The sequence below is a fragment of the Pezoporus occidentalis genome, unplaced genomic scaffold, assembly GCF_034315485.1.
Source record: "Pezoporus occidentalis ecotype Australia unplaced genomic scaffold, CSIRO_AGI_Poc_V1 ctg126, whole genome shotgun sequence".
Classification (NCBI taxonomy): domain Eukaryota; kingdom Metazoa; phylum Chordata; class Aves; order Psittaciformes; family Psittacidae; genus Pezoporus; species Pezoporus occidentalis.
This window is the reverse complement of record NW_026913060.1, coordinates 1204854-1223270: the sequence shown is the minus strand read 5'-3', so window position 1 is coordinate 1223270 and position 18417 is coordinate 1204854. Positions and strand designations below refer to the sequence as shown.

The following is an 18417-nucleotide window of genomic DNA, read 5'->3' as shown; positions in this document are numbered from 1 at the left end:
TACTACAAATCCTGCCACACAACAACCCCAGAAAGTTTCAGTCCTCTATCACGTAAGCTGCTTTTAGCAGGGTTGCAGCTATATGTCCTCCGGAGCTTCCTAGGACTTGATCTCCACAGTGTGTTTGGTCACACAGGTATCATGAAGATGGTGTTTGAAAAGCATGCTTAATTAATCTACAAAAGACCTGATTTACTATAAAATTCAAACAAAAAATGCCCTCACTTCTGAAAAGCAATTAAAACTACAGTAAAGCAAAGACACACAGGAATGCCTCTGTTCATCCATCTGCCCACCATTAAAATCTGCTGCATCTGTGATGGACTGAGGCCATGCTAGACATGGTTTGCCCTGGATACGGGATGCTCCTTTAGGAAAGCACTTAGAAGTTCAAAATCCTGTACATCCATCATTAAGAGAAATCTGTCACTAATACTTTATATTAATTCCTTGCCACAGCAAAGCTACCATACTCAACATGGATCTAGAACTCTGGATAACAAAATTTATCTACAAAAGGTGTTGATTGTATGCCTTCACACTACTTCCCAAAGGATGTGTTTGTTGAAGAATTCCTAAGCACTGTGATTTACAAAAAACAGTATTTCTCAAACATGGTCTTGAATAAAACTCGGCAAGCAAATATTTCAGGTATTCACCAATGATGAGAATTCCTTTACACACTATTCAAATATAACCAAATATTTCTATTATATCAGGAAATTGTGCAGTTCCAGCATCTAGTTTAATAGATTCCTAACAGATCAGAAAGCTGGTCTGAAAATTATTAACTTCAATCATCACTCATGCTGTCTTTACTCATAACTACTAAGATGTGAAATCTATTAAAGCAAGTCTATTTAGCAATATTTAATAGCAGAACTGAAGGCATTCTTGCAACTCAGTTATTCCTTTTTTACACTGAAATATATTCAAATCTTGCCACAATTAAAAGTTAAACTATTTTATGGTGTTACAGCCTATTCTAGTGCTGTTATTCCAGCAGTTGGTTGGAGGAGAGTGAATTTCCAGTGGTCGCTCAGTAGCATATTGCATACAAAGAAAATCAAAGAACCGTGGCAAAGCCTCTAAAGATTGCTGGATATCCAGTGTGACTCAGTAGCCATTTCTCTCCTACAAAATTTTGGAGAATATCAGAAATCTAAAGAGTGATGTATTCCTAGATTCAGCTACTTGATTTTTAAGCATGAGGTTAAGACAAATTAGTGTAACAATAACAGGTAAACACAGGCAATACCAGTAACCATGTTTTGGTTGGTTTGTTAGATTATAATAACACCGTCAACTCACTAGAAAGCACACACAACTTGAAAAATTAATACCAAATTTGAAGTAATATGAATATGCTACATATTTAGAAAAGCACAGACCATCTACACAGTCCTGCCTTTATACTGCAATGACACAAGGCAACACAATAAGATTCTTAATATAGAATTTGGCGGTGGTGGGGGGGTGGTGGTGGTGTTTGTTCCAAATAACCATTACCTTTTAAGAGCACAGTAGATATTGCCCAGTACCCTAATACCATGAATCTTATTTTACCTGAATTTTTAAGTTACCACACAGTGAGGGAAAAGTGCTATATTCCAATAGAAAAAACACAGAAGTATTATGAAAAGTTGAACACTGCCTTTCCCATACACATTGCATTGGGTTTCACAGCAAAAGCACATATTTCCTAGGAATGGTATTAATGGTTCTGGTCTTCAACAGAAATTAAAAGTGTCCAAATTAAATTTTTCCTACACATGACACACAAGACATACCCATAATGGCAGTGAGTCTGAAAACTTGAACTTCAGGGAAACTGTTGCTTCATTAGCATTATTCTATTTCCTAAAATGTAAAACCAAACACACAGTTATTGAAGTTGTCAAAGCAATGTAAAACAGTCAACTCTTCATTGCTTACAGTAAGGTTTTTTAATATCCCAGATATCAAACATGCATACTGTTGTGAATTAAGTTTTGCTAGCTGAATTTGTTTAACATGTATAAACTACAAATAAGATTGCATATGTAGATAGGACATACAGAGAAAACAGATATTGTCCCCAAAGCCTCACTGGGCTATCAGCAACATATACAGGCTTTCAGAAGACACAAAGCCCAAACTAAACATTCTTCTAGACTCAAGATGAACCTCCAAATGATGATTAATAGCTTAATTAGCCATAACAGTGCTACATGGGTTACTCACTAGTCCAGATTATAAAGAACCAATTCTTCTTCTACAGGTTCCTGTATCTGGTATACAAAGTTCTGTGTTTAGAAGTACATATATTTCGTATGTATTTATTTATATATATGAAACTCATAGTACAAATCAAGAATCATCAATACCTACTGACTGCATAAACTAGAAAACTTCAATTGGTAAGGTTTTTATAATGATAATGCAAGAGCATTACACAGATACCCCAACACCCCTGAAAGCAAATACCTCTGGAATAGAGAGGGTATTAACTTTTTGTATACAATATAGAAGTTATCCAGAAAATCAGAAACACAGGGAACATATTTATGAACAAACCCTGTCTGTCACAATATCTTGAACACCAGCCAATTAAAAAAAAAAAAACAAACACAATAATTAAGGGCCAATTAAAATAATCTTTCAATGAGATTCTATTACGGCGCTTAAGAGCAGAAAACTAAACACATACCCCTAAATAAACAATGAGGTTTGTTGTAATCCTGACTACCACAGGAAGAATCAGAATTTTTAATCCAAGATCATGGAAGGTAACTCTTCAATTTTTTAAGCAGTCACTGTGACCAAGTAGGGAGAGTCTATTTCCCTCTCCCTCTTCTCGGCTGCACTGGACTATTCATCCTTCTGACTCAGAGAAGAAAAATCTACCCTGCTCTGATAACACAGATGATTTCCCTGCAAGTTCATTCAAGAAGCTAAACCAACAGAATGACCCTTTTTTGTGTGTTTTCCCATGGTTTAGTTCCTTGCCAGTGTCATATGACCCATGACACCAACACAGGACCACCTTTGGGAGCACATGCTGAGAACAGAGGGGAGGCAGGCAGCTTTTTCAGCACCATTCAGTCAGGCTTACTTGCTTTAATATTCTGCTAATTTTCTAGCTAATAACAAATTAGTTACAATTTTCCAAAGGATTTCTGAGGATCTTCATTTAGGCATCTAAGAGTTTCTGGCACCATCTCTCTTACATAGTGATTTCATGAAAACAGCCTTTTCAAGCAATATTTATTTCATCAGTGGAACTAGAAAGCTTTAAGTACTTCTGGCATATTTTTCAGAAAGAAATTTGGACTTCAGAGGCATAAAAAAAAGTCTTTCCTATATACTGCTTTTTAGCTACATATCAGAGGACTCATCTACTATTGAGTATTTCAAGCTCCAAGTAGAGATCATGCTTTCAAAGAAGATTCAGAGGTCCCACTCTACAATCAGAAATCAGTTCAGTTGAGAGTGCATGCAAGAGAGCACATTAGAACTAAAAGCTGAAAATATGATTCAAGCATATTCCAAGTTACATACTCCCAAGTACATCAAGCACCTCAAAACAGTACCTGAAATAGCTTCCAAGTGTTGTGGGGAAGAAACTCCCCTCTAATACTTTGTAAAGTATTGTAAGCCCGCAAGAGTGAGTTTAGTACATCTGGCCTGAGCTGCCCACAGTCTCAAGACAACCCCAACTTTTGCTGCTAACATGATCCCCAGCTTCGTGGTGCCACCACAGCAGGAGTCAGAAATGTCAATTAAAAAAAAAACAACAACAAACAAGCAAACAAACAAAACCAACAAAAAAAAAAAAAACAAAACCACACAACAAAAAGCAAGCTGCTATGGTACACAAGATTCCAGGAAATCCGACTTACTTTGCAAACTGGGATTACCTTTAAAGTCTTAAATACCACTAATGTTTTTCCCCACATCTGATTCTTTGCATGTTTTTCATCCCCAAGAGTCAAAAAGGTAAACCAGAACAGATGTTCAGTTATTTCCTATGCCATGTTTTTTGTATCAGCAGTCCTCTTGGAGGATCTTCCAAAGAATTATTCACTAAAGTCCCTATAAAACACATATTTAATTCTGTACTGGATCCAACTGTCTTAGAATGTGAGATAGTGCAATTTTATAAAATGCATGATTTAATGAGCTGTGTTACTACATTAATCATAAAATGTGTTTCACGGCTTTGGATTAATTACTCTGTAACACTTCCTTGTAAGCATTTCAGAGAAATACATAAGTTCTGTAAGACATTTTAAAACTTCCGCCACACTTTAAGAAAGTTAAAAGAAGTTGTATCTCCAAACAAAAATACCCTAAATGTTCTTCCTTAACCTAGCTGAAATAACCATATGTGGAAGCTCAAGATATTTGAGCTACACGGGTCATAAAGGGCAGGCAAGTTGAAGAAGAAACATAGAATCATAGAATAGTTAAGGCTGGAAAGGACCTTAAGATCATCTAGTTAAAACAGCCCTACCATGGGGGCAGGGACACCTCACACTAAACCATCTCACCCAGACATCTTAGGAAAAATCTTCTGCAAGTTCCTCCAGCTAAAAGAATTCATTCTTGGAATCACAGAATAGTTAGGGTTGGAAAGGACCTTAAGATCATCTAGTTCCAGCCCCCTGCCATGGGCAGGGACACCTCACACTAAACCATATCACCCAAGGCCTCGTCCAACCTGGTCTTGAACACTGCCAGGGATGGAGCATTCACAGTTTCCCTGGGCAACCCATTCCAATGCCTCACCACCCTTACAGGAAAGAATTTCCTTCTTATATCCAGTCTAAACTTCCCCTGTTTAAGTTTTAACCCGTTACCCCTTGTCCTATCACTACGGTCCCTAATGAATAGTCCATCCCAAGCATTCCTATAGTCCCCCTTCAGATACTGGAAGGCTGCTATGAGGTCTCCACGCAGCTTTCTCCAGGCTGAACAGCCCCAACTTTCTCAGCCTGTCTTCATACAGGAGGTGCTCCAGTCCCCTGATCATACTCATGGGCCTCCTCTGGACTTGTTCCAACAGTTCCATGTCCTTTTTATGTTGAGGACACCAGAACTGCACACAATACTCCAGGTGAGGTCTCACAAGAGCAGAGTAGAGGGGCAGGATCACCTCCTTTGACCTGCTGGTCACACTCCTTTTGATGCAGCCCAGGATAAGGTTGGCTTTCTGGGCTGCAAGCGCACACTGCCGGCTCATGTTCATTTTCTCATCGACCAGCACCCCCAAGTTGTTCTCTGCAGGGCTGCTCTGAATCTCATCTTTGCCCAACCTGTAGCTGTGCCTGGGATTGCTCCGACCCAGGTGTAAGACCTTGCACTTGGCATGGTTAAACTTCATCTGTGGCATCTCTCATTAGAAGAACATAAACTAATGAGTGAGCATCTATCTCTTATCCCTTCTACTTCCTTCTTACAATAATTAAAAAAAAAAAAAGAGAGCAAAAAACTAGAAAAACTGAAATTACATTTCTCTGTGTACCTCAGGGACTTCTCACTTTATCATCCCTTTTGATCAAAATTCTTTCTATCCAAACAAAGTATAATTAATCACCAACTAAACTCCTTAGCAAACTTTTTGTTAGCATTTAGTGTGACTCCAAAAACAAGCTAATAACATTAAAATGATTCTGGTTTTAACTGCTCATTTTTGCAATGGACTGTAACAACAGAGTGGTGGTGGGGAGAGAGCTAAAAAAGGAAGCTGCCAAAAATATTTTTTTTCTTTAAACAAAAAAATATTCATTCAGTAGAAAGGGAAAAAAGCATACCCTAAGCTATGGTTACAAAGGAGCATTAGCAAAACACACAGCAAAGTAGATGACAATCTAGAACAAAAAGAAAGCAAAACAGAAAACTGGAGCTCAGGGAAAGACTCTGGAGAAGAAAAGGCAGCAAAATACGAGAGCAGATGCAAAGGTAGAATAAGATTATGTCTAGGTCTCGCAGAGATGCAAGCAGCTTGAATTTGAATGTAATTAAAGAAAGGATGACAGACAGTGAATTTCAAAAAGGTGATGATGTGATAACAGTAGCAAACAAAGAAGAATATCCTAGCAACAGCATTTTGGATATAAGGGTGGAGAGATGTTGATTTATATTCATGATTCACTTCCCATCAGCCACCTTCCACAGAGACTGGAAGTCTTTCAGAATGTGTGAAAGCTGCTGATGGAAGAAAACATCCAGGTGATTCTTGGAAATTGTTTTTAGCTATCTCATGACAAATGAAAAAAAGCCTGAAGGTAATTAAGTCATGCAGATGATAATCCAATTGTTCAGACACTCTGTGCTGATTGTCCATATGTATACAACTTTCCCTGTAATAAACACAACAGGGTTAAGCTGCCTCTCGGTAACTGATTAGATTAAAGCACACAACACCAGCATAAATGTTCCATCATCTCTCATGACTGGCTTGGTCACATTCAGAAAATTTGTAGGCTAGAAACAAACGAAAAAATAAAATAAGAAAGCTTTACCCTCACACAGCAGAGGAAGGTAGCAAGCAGATACTCTATGAGACGCGTATTTATTAAGTAAGCTAGAAAGGGTGTTTTAGTTCTGTGAATATGGAGCCATACAGTGTGCAGAAATTAAATGGTCTCTATGGCATCCAATTTCATAACATAAGTGCAATTTTTAAAGAGTAAATTTAGCTATGGCTACAATAAGAGCCATTAACTAATCATATGAGAACAGTAAAGGTAGTATCTAAAAGAACTTAAGAACATAAGGCTATGCTATGTTAAAAACTGAGAAAAAAAATACAGTGAAGTAAGCAATCTAATATAGCCTGATTTTGTAGGGAACTCAGACTTCTACAGTAACACTTTATCATTACAGAAAGGTGCCTTATACCCTTGGAGTCCAAACCTGTTACAATAGCAGAGCAGAAATCTCAAGGATATCATTTCCCTACAAATCTTCACTAAAGAGATCAGTCCAAGTATACATAGTTCCCCATTCTTGCACCAGAGCAAAATGACACAATGTGAACTCAAAAGAAGAAAGATGCACTATAATTATTCCAGCCACAGGTGAAGATTAAATTGGAGATTATGCTATATTAGGCATAAGCAAGTTAAACCAAAATGACAGGAACCAAAATAAAATTTGCTAGCATTGCTATTCAGACGTGTCTATCTATAAAAAAGTAGATGATACAAAGAGCCAGGTAAATATTAAGAGTGAGTTTTCACAGATAATTTTTCAGACTGCAGAATGGCTAAAATATAAAGTAAGACTATAAAGATTTATTTCGTAACAAGAAGAATGAGCCAGGAAAAATGGTTTTACCTCTAAAGTGTTACTTGTAAACAACCAACCTCTTACAAATCACAGTAAGCAAGGATAACAAAACCTCAAGTGATCACCTAATCAAATATACCTACTTAACCTTTAACCAAAATAATGTGCAGCACTGCTCACTCTGATTTTTAAATTAAAAAAAAAAATCAAATAAAAATAGTGCCTATGAACAAGACACTATATTTACTTGCAAATAATAATACCTAAATCTGAATTTCTACAGCAGACCTTTTCATAGCTCAAAGCAAATGTTGGCATAAATGACAGCAACTTATACAGCATGGCAAGCATAGAAGAAAATTCATTCTTGTTACAAGACATTAGTGGATACCTAAAAGCAGGTAACTCCATAAAACAAGAGTAAGAGAGAGGATTTTATCTGGACATACACACAAATGCACACTGGACAAAAACCCACCCTTTTCAAAGACTAAGAAAGCAGTGGCAACAATGCAAAATCATTAAGGAGAGAAAAAAAGAGAAGCAAAAAGCAGTAACAAAAATATTTAAGCAGATAACAGAAAGGTCTGCAATAACTGGAGTCTAACAATAACCCATCAGATGTTAATTCAGTTTTAGAAAAATTCAGATCTTTAATTTATTGTAAATATACATAAGAAAAGGTGTTCACAGGGAAAGCAGAAAAGGGAAAGAAAGATTAAATCAATGCAAACCAAAAGCCAATGACACATTGATATATGAAGGTAACATCTGTAAGACAAAACAAAACAAAGGAGTCTGTATATCAAATTTGGAACATTAGAAATTAACTGATTAATAAGATAACAGAAACATTCCTGTCACAGTACCATGGGATCTTTTAAAATGAAAATATATCACAGGGGAATTAATGGATGAAAGTTGCTTAGGAAAAAAGCTGTTAAGCTTCCAGCCTTCTCTGCACACCTCAAGGAATCTTAAGGTCCAAAAGCTGGCAGGGAGTTATCTTGCATATCAGCAGCATGCCATAAAGGTTGTGAGCCAGAGAGCAGTAATATTCTCCTCCTTAGGTCTTCCTCTGTCATGTGCCCTCATATTCTGAAGCACTTTCTTCTCCTCTTAATTAATCCTGATAGTGAGATTAATTACACAGGACAGGATACACTGAGAAAGTTCCCCTAATTCTGCTGTACTAGGAAGGAGTGACAAAACAGGAGAACCCACCAAGCTCTCCCAGCTGATGCCACAGAGCAAGTAAGAGACACAATCCAGACCAGCATTTCTCACAAGGCAGCAATTCAGGTGTGACTACCTATCCTGCACCCAAGACAGCATGAGAAACTGTATTCCCCTCTATTTTTCCCCTTTACAGCTTGCTCTTCCATAGTTGCCATCATTCAACAATTCTATCCTGAACAGCTGAACTAAATTCTTCTACCACTAGGATGACTGTTTGACAGAGTAAGTACCATAAACATATCAAATACTCCTTTGCAAAAAAGACATTTCTGGTTTATTTCCTGCAAAGGACTTGGGTTTATTTTTCAAAACATATTAAGTCTTGTTTTGATTGTCTGACTGTATGTAGCTTAGTCAGTATACTTCTAAACTCGGCCCTGAATTTCTCTCTCTTGTAATTAAACCAGTTCTGCAGAAGACTGAGCTATTTTAACCTATTTTACAGAGATCAAACAACCTTAAGCATATAGTACCATGAGCCAACTACCTAGATCAGCATAAAGTGCTTCATAAATTAATAGCACCCAATCCACCCAAAGTTAACAAACTTTCTTTTTTAATTTAATAAAAATGTATTATGGGAGTAGGGAACCACTCAGATACACGTGTTTTACTGAATTTAGATGATGAAATAGCTAGTGGTGATAAAAAAACAGGAACAAATAGCCAGCATCCAGTTTTTTTCTGGTTTTGGGGGGAAAAAAAAATTAAAAATACAAAAAAAAATCAACAGTATATATCCAAACCACAGCACAGTGGTACTGGAATAGAAATTTCACCATCTACAACAGCAACAGATACAATGCACTAGCTATAATATACTTCAGATCAAATATTTTCAATTAAAGATCCAGGGACATGTAGGAGTCTAACAACACCTCTTCACAAGATTAGTGGTTCAGTTTCCTGGACCATTCTAGAAAATATTTGGAAATACCTGGAAAACAAGAAGATTCCAGTGGATTCTAAATATTGTATAAATAACTGAAAAGGCTAACAGAAAGGGTCTAAGAGCTGCCATTATTTATCTTCACATCAGTTGAGAGTAAAAGAATACAATAATTAGCTTGGCTTCCACCTCAGAATTAAAAGCAAAAACACAGTAAATGCCTTGATTTCAAGGATTATTATTACTGCCAAGCAAAATACGGCTTCTTGAAATGATTACAGTTAACAGAACTAATTACAGTGACTACCCTACTTAGGTTTTTCCAACATATCTGGCTAAACATCACATGAAATTTTTATTATTTGCTTTAAAGTCTCAACTAATAAGAAACTCTGTTGATGGACTAAAATAGAACATTTTGAGATCCATATTCCTATTTAGCAGAAAACATTAATGAACACAGTTCCTAGCGCAACCCCCTTCAACCAGCAATGATCAAGTAGACACAATAAAATATACAAATTACATCTTAAGCAAATAACCTGAATCATATTTAAAAGTCCAACAAAATGTATTTATACATTTTGTATATATATATATATATACACGGTTAATATTTTTAATACATATAATAATTTATTGTGATATTCCACAATTTAATTTTAATTGTTATTGTGTTTATTTTTTTAAAAAAGATGAGTTGCATTTATGGTGCTAAAACCGACAGAACTGCTTTTTGAACTTTTATCCTCCCTGCAGCTGGGAGGGCAACATCCATAATCAGAAGATAAATTTTATATAAGCCTAAATATTGTTGTTTATTATGTTTATTTAATAATGGTTTTGCATTAAATGCCCTTTGACATAAAGACAATCATTAAGGAAATTAGAAAAAAAAGTGGCTGCTGCAAGATATGACAGTCCTACCAGAGGACAGTTCAGAAGAATTATTAAATCACAACATATCTAACGTACCATCTAACACAAGTGCAATAAAAAATTAGATGGATAATGCAATCCTCACCTGTATAAAAATGCAGCGTATGCAGAAGCCATCTCGCTTCTGTACACAACCTACACATACACTGTTCAGTGCAGAATATCAGAAAGACTGCAGACAACAAGTGTGGGATGGCTGAAGCCTCAACACCTTTACTGTTGTTACAGATGTATCAGGTATCTCTACAATGTGCAGACTTGAAATTTCTTAAACTGAAGACTTTCAAAATCCTCCTGGCAAGAAAAAAAAAGTGAATTTATGCCTAAGTTAGCATACAAGACCATGCAGACTTACCTCATCTGTACGGCTACAGATACAATTTGGTACTTGTTTATTTTTTAAAAAGAATGGTTACCAGCTGTTCTCCTGCTAGAGTTTAATAAAAAAAAAGGACAAAAAAAAAAAAAAAAGAAACACAGACTTGCATAAAATACAACTTTTAATTATGGATAGTGCCCTCCCCATTACAGGAAGGACAAAACCTTTAAAGCAGTACTGTCAGTTCTAGCACCAAAAAGGCAGCTCATCTCTCAAAGTACATTGAGAAACAGACTTCAGAGTGAACTGAAAGATCCAACATGCCCAGTGACAAAAGCAAATCTTCATCCTACTCAGATTAAATCTTTAGTTCCTGCTGTTCCATAAACAGTAATTTGACACATTCATAGAACATTTATCAACTTGATGAACAATGATCTTGACTTGAAAAAACACGTGCTGGAAGTTTTGAGAATGCAAGGATGTTTTTTATGGATTGTTCTCATAAAAATGCAAAGTAGCAGATAATTTACTTCAAGATGAGCGTATAGCAAAATTATGCTTTTGAGATAAGTATCTTAACACTTACAGCAATATTCACAAAGAGTAACTGTAGTCTAGGAAAGCTAATCTCTCTATACTTCCTTTACAGCTGATAGGGAGCGATAAGCATATTTAGAGAGTTTCAATGCACTTATATATAAGTTTCCTGCTTTGAATGAACCTCTTCTTTCCGAATGGTATCAAGAGCCTCTACTGGCTAACCCTTCATGAGCCCACTCCACTTCAAGTACACAAAAAAGATAAGACTGTAATCAGCCTCAACCAGAAAAGCATCTGCTTTCCTTAGCAAGACCTCTTTCTTCACCTAATTCAAGTTTTACAGAACTTCTTTTTTTCCTGTATCTGTTATTGCTCAGCAGCAGCCAAAGCACTCTGACAGCTCATTTCTTGCCTAACTGAAATATGACTTTGCTGATACATCAAGGAAACATGCCTTGAAAGTCATAATGCTTTCTAAGACCTGTTCACAATTCCAAGAAAAAACAAAACAACAGACCAAACTTAAACACATGCATTTTAAAGTGAGAAAGGGTCACAACAGCTGTAACTTGTGGACAGATGCCATAGTGACACCTTGCAAAATATTTTAGTGTTGCCCATTTTGCAACAGAACACAGTGGTTACAAATCGACTGCTCATACTCCTCTACTCTTATCCAAAAGCAGATTTTCTTACAAAGGTATGTTAAAAAGTAATAGACACAGTTCACTGGGCTACAAATAACCGCGTCACTGCCTCCAAATCACTCTGGCATCTCAGAAATTTTTTACCACCATCATGATGGGAAGCTTCAGAGCATCACAGCACCTAAGAATAACAAATTCCTTGTCATTAAATAAGCTATATGCTATACAAACTGATTAATACTACTCACATCAAAAAAACACTGATGGCTTACGTTATCATGCCCATAGAGTAAAACACTTCTGTGATGTCTGTAACTTTTTTGCTAATTAACTATCGTATGTGAACTGAGTAGCCCCATAAAAGGCTTCCCAAAGAAGACAGGTGTATGAAATTTCAATCCATACATTCCCATGAAGCATGCATTACAGTGAATGTCATAATCAGATTTAGGTGCTTTTGTTTCTTCTAAAAATCTCAGTGGTGCTCTCCACTCAGCAGCTGCTGTTGTCATTTGGAGGCCTCTGCTGAAGCTGTCATAAGTGGCATCAGTGTTAAGTTTTACTCCAAACTTAGGACTCAAATATTTTAAGCAAGTCAAAATATTTGAGAAGTGCTAAAGGTGTTACAATGTAAACTATTCCCCACTACAAATGTAACTACATGTCCCCTATTTGAAATCCCACAGATAGAAAACTTTCTTGTAAGTGTGTGTCACAGACTGTTCACAGCATACACTTTAAAAGAATAGAGTATATCTCTCTCCCTTGTCACAGAATTCAAGATCACAAGTCAAACCAAAGGACTAACTGTGCACAGTAAGCAAACTTAATCTTACCAGCACTATTGATACTGGCAATTTCTGCAACCTTCACAACTCTAAGAATGGAACACTGTGCTACAACCGGTGACAAATTAATTTTAAGAGTAACTGTTCACTTACAAAGTAAACCTATCCCAAACCATGTAGCATCTATGACCAGTGCTCTTTAAGCAAAAATAAAGTACGTAAAAAGAAAAAGCAGGCTTCCAGCAGAAACTGAATATTGCAAACAAGTGGAGCATTTAAATTAATGTACAAGAGGAATTACGTGTAAATCATCAGCCAGATTTTGCTTTTGAGAACACAACAAACAAAGCACAGCCTTAAACTCCAGTAAGTACCCCTGTTCTTTTCAGTTCATCTTCCAGTTCTGTGTCAGTGATGGACTGAGAGACTATTTTAGGAAATAAGCCAGAGAAATAAACTCATTTTCTATTTCTACAGCTAGTTTTAATATCTATCTTCAGGTAATAAGAAGCTTCACTTTTCTTCAATATAACCATCACAATTGATACCACCTTCCATTCAGCAAAACTCACTGATTTCACAGTCACTGTGGCATGAGAGTTTTAATCACAGCTGCAAATCCCACTAATATCATTTCAAATCAGGTACCAAAAAACCTGAACACAACAATACATGCAAACCTTTCTGATTAACATGGTCTGCCTGGCATCTTCTTGTGACACCAGAAAGGACAAAATCTAATTCTCCACAGTCATTTATGTGTCTTGGCTGTGAAGGCATCTCAGGTTTCATTTGCTATACGTCTTCTAAATCTTGCAACAGCTCAAGGAGCAATCCTCCTCAATGAACAGCCTTCATTACACACTATCTTACTCATTCCTCAAAGCACGGTTCTTCCTACACACTAAATAAGGCAGCAATACAATGAGGAAAACTAGAGCATGGCAATATAACTAAGATTTTTCTCATCTTCTTCCTCTATCTTGCCATCAAGCTTTCACACTCCATTAACACACCACTGCCTGGAGCTTCTGCTTAAGATGCCTTTCCTGGCTCACACACCGATCTTCCTGGTTCAATACCCTGTGGGCTCTCTCCCCATCATAACTCAAATTAACTCTGTACATTGTCAGGCATTTATTCCATTATTTCCATCCTTAATAAAATACAAAATGCAAAAGCCTCTCATAATACATTAACATGGAATATTTAAGTAGGATAACACAGGAGTCAGACAGAACTCTGACACAGGGTAGGAACAAAAAACAACAAAACCAAACCTCCCAAATCGATTTCCAATTCAAGAGTAAAACATTCACCAATGACAACAACAAAGAGCAATAAATTTAACCAGGGAGCCACAGGTATGGGTATACTCAGACATCTCACATTTGGAACTATACAGAGGACTTGAGAAGACAGACAAGTATAACCTTAATATACATTAATGGAAATTGAGAAAACCACATGTGCATGCATAGGTAAAGTACTATGCAAAATCCAAGAATTTTTTTTTACCACATGCATAAGAAGATTGTGCATCATTTTTGTAGCCAGCAGGTCTCACCGAGCAGGTCTAAATGGACAAACTTGTCCATTTTCATATCCATATTCAGTATGCACTGTTTTTTAAATAGCATGATCCTCACAGACTGACACAGTAAGATACTGCAAGTACACAGACGCTTTCACTTTGTGCTTTGCTAACAACCTTCAGCTTCCTGCAGACCAGAGGAAAAAAATATATATATAAAAAAAAGTAATTCAACTCAGTCCCTCACGATAACATTTAAACCAGAATGTAACAATGAAAGCCTGACATTGTCAAAACACTCCAGAATCAAATACAAAGACATGAACACAATGTATCCTCACATTTCCTTCTTACATTCCTTCTTACATCTCCCCCGGCACACCCCTTAACAGTGGGTACTAAATCATCACAGTGACATCTATGATGCTACATAATTATACTTTCCTCTCAAGTGATAAAAATTTAAGAACCCTCATAAATACAGATAATAAGGTAAACTAACTAGAGACTCAAAAGTTCCAGTGGAAGGATTACTATGCACATGCCCACATCTAATAATCACCTTTAACACTACAGTTCCACTGCCAAGGTTGCTTTTCTGTCAAGGGAATAGTCCTGCTTGTCTACAGGAACTGCTACTTCCCAGATGAACCGCAGTGACAAGCAGGAGGTGCAGGGCAAACTGCTAATCCAGCTGAAAAGATTTATTTTAAGTTTTAATTAACCATCAGCCTATGTAACTGATCCCACAGTTCTAAAGAACCAATACCAACACAAAAAAAAAGGAGCAAGAACTCATGCTGGGACCATCCCTCTTGGCCACTGCACAGATTCTGATCTTTTTAAAATCACAGAATCATAAAAGAGCTTGGGTTGGAAGGGACCCTAATGATCATCTAGCTCCAACCTCCCTGCCATGGGCAGAGACACCTTATGCTAAATCAGGTTGTTACAAGCCCTGTCCAACCTGGCCTTGAACACTGCCAGGAATGGGGCAGCCGCAGCTTCTCTGGCCAGTCTGTGCCAGTGTCTCACTACCCTCATAGTGAAGAACTCCTTCCTAATATCTAATCTGAATCTACCCCCTGTCAGTTTAAAGCCATTCAGTCACTATCACGGTGCACTTGGACTTCCAGTGCTGGAAGTCTCCTCAAAGGCTTTCTTGCAGTCACAGCAGAAGGAAAAAGACCCTTGCATCAATAAATCAGTTAAAATACAGAAAACTGTAGACATGGTTGTTCTCATAAGAAAGGAGGGTACCAGTGAAGCTCCACATGAGTCTGTGTTGTTCAAGATATTCTAACCTATTCAAGAGGCAGGAACAAGGTGAAAAGCTTTCCAACACTACTGTGCCTATCAATATTACAATATTTGGGAAATCAAAGTAGAGGAGGTGGTCTTTATCAAACTCAAGGGACTGAGCAAGTAAAACAGGAGACAGCACAGATGAATGAAAGTGATACAGGTTGGGGGGCAGAGGTGAGGGTGGAGAAAAGCAGCTCTAACTTTGCAGACAACAAACCAATAGGCTTTGCACTGAATACTGCCAACACTCACAAATGAAAGACAATTAGGAATTATTAATTTTTATAGGAGGGTGAGGGGAAACACAAACCAGTTCAAAACAGATGACACTATGCCCATCTTGAATACTATCAGCCATGCTAGGGCCTTCAGCTCCAGAAGAGACGAGTAGTTTCAGAGAAGAGCAAAAAGTAAAATTGAAGGCACAGAATGGGTTCTAGAGGGCAAAACAAACAGGCAAGTTTCAGAAATGTTCAGGTGGAAGAAGAAAGCGATAAAGAGTTACAAACTCATATGAGGAACAAAGAGATGGATTGTTCATTCCTTCCCAAAAGAAATGTGGCACCAAAGGATACCAGTCCAAGCTAAGTTCAAAAATTATAAATAAATAAATAATGCAACAAATACCATACCAAAGGATATTTGGATACCAGACATTTAGCAGCATGAAAAAAATCCAACAACTGCCAAAGTTGAGGATAAAAGTCCAAAAGCTACTAGCCACACAAAAACCACATCAGATTTAGAACAAACACATTTCTGAAAATATTTAGGGATTGAAAGAATATTCAAGCTAAGTACTATATAAGCTTGCCCTGTCCTCACTCTTCCATAAGCATTCACTCATGCTCACCTGCTGGAGGAAAACACTTCATTATCTTCTGTTTGATTTCACTACAGTTTAAGCTTTTAGGTAAAACTTGTCAGCCATTTCACCAATAGCATTAAATATTCATTTGAAGGTGTCATTTGGTATTCATGATAGTGCCAGTATCACAGTCACAGAGCCATAATAGATATTCTCTAATGGAACTGACTGCAGCGGTTTACGAAGTTATGCATTACACTATCCACCTTATCCCTGCCTGAAGTTACTGCACTTACTGGTATCAGCAGCGCAAGAAATGCTTTTCTAATTCCTTATACCCATTCAAATATCAACAAGCCATTACTGAAAATACGAAACAGCACTTGAAGATTTGGGGTTTGTTATTCCAATTGATTTTTATTTAAAAAAAAAAAAAAGCCTAAAAGCTTCATGCTGGAGTTACAATAATTGTGACATTTCTAAAAATACACATAGTGTGACAAAACAACAATTAAATACAGGTTGAGTTTCACCAGTCATGAGCAGTTAGCATCAAAAAATATTTAGGGTTACAATTCTCATGTTGTAGAGAACATGAACATCTTCATGTAGAATATCTTATTTTCTTTAGATTTTCTTTAGCAGTTTAATTACTGCTTGTGTCAGGATTTTAGTTCTCTTTTAAAATTCAAACAGCTTGAGATAGATGTATCCTAGCTTTCAAATCCTGGTTCAAAGGTGAGACCATAGTTCCCACTGTTATCATTTTGGTAACGTGACATTCAATTTGTTAGCATTTAGAGAACTCTCTTGTCCAAATTATTTTGAAATAATTTTGAGATAGGCAAGAGGTAATCAACACTGACTACTTATTTTTGCAAAAAGTTAAAGACCTTGTTTAAGAATCATTACTGATGTCTGTTTTGTTTTTTTGTGAAGGCAGCACTGCTGAAAGAATTGCAAAATTTGTCCCATCTGTGATCTAGCCTTGAAAATTATGGTTAAGATCATTTATATAAGTCAGATAAAGTGGTGTAAGCCAGGGTATATATAACAGCATAACAGATGTGCTGAATACATCTGCTCCATAGTTCACTCTGCAATTCTTCCAATAAGGCATGCCTATATAATAAAAATTTCTTCTACTATGTCATTGGACTGCATGACGTCTCAGAATAGCAAAAGGCTTGTTCATGTACTGCTAGACTGACAGAAGTTATCTTAGCAAAATGACTTACTTGAAAGACAGTACATGTATAAAACAGGCTGGTAATGACACACTTTTGCCAATAAAAGCTGCATCTAACCCTAGGAGAACTTGTTCTCAATCAAGTTTCCTGTTACAGAGCAGGGTATACGTTCAAAAGCCACAGGGATTGTATGTGCTGGCAAATAGATGTGGAAGAGCAGAAACTGCACATTTTCCTGTAGAATAATTTATTGAACAGTGATCCTGGTTTGAGTCTAGAAATGCTTACTATAAGAAAACTAACCAGAAATAAAGACTGAATTCAATATAGTATAAGGTGCTATTCTTCAGAGAGATAATTCAAACTCATACGTATGAAGAAAGGGATACCTGATCTAACAAGCAGTAATACAAGCTCCTGTGTTAACATGCAGGAGCAAAACAAAAAGCCAAAAAACCCCGACAACTACACCCCCCCCCAAAAAAAAACAACCAACCAACCAAAAAAAAAACCAAAAAACAAACCCCACAAAAAACATAAAAAACACACCAAAAAAAGCACCAGCCTCTACCATACCTGCAGACACACACCCCAGAATGACATTTTAATAAGGCTGTCATGTTACTTCTCCTGCAACTTACAGAGTAAGTTAATTGCTCTGGTGCTGTAAGACTTTGCCTGGGGAACTTTGAAAAAGATATAGACAAATCACACAGAGTCCGACAGAGGTTACAACAACAACCCTGAGAAAACTCGATCTGTGAAGAAAAGGCCTGTTTGCACAGTTTAGTAAAGAGAAGTCTGAAATAAAAGGAGAAGGAGTCTTCACATATGCAAACCATTGGTGCAAAGAGTACATAAATCATTATCCTGCATGAGTAATAATGCTTGGACAAGAACTAACTGGCTTAAATAACATGAAGACAGAGACTTAAGTTAAA

General features: G+C 36.9%; 1 protein-coding gene across 2 annotated transcripts in view; it reads right to left on the bottom strand.

Annotated features, from left to right (window-relative positions):
• Positions 1–18417, bottom strand: part of MAP3K2 (mitogen-activated protein kinase kinase kinase 2) — a 50766-nt gene that overhangs the window by 28319 nt on the left and 4030 nt on the right. For both annotated transcript variants that reach the window (XM_062607793.1, XM_062607794.1), the window contains exon 2: positions 1791–1860. In XM_062607793.1, coding sequence (XP_062463777.1) covers positions 1791–1794 — 4 coding nt within the window. In that variant the 5' untranslated portion in view covers positions 1795–1860. The remainder of the gene's footprint in view (positions 1–1790; positions 1861–18417) is intronic.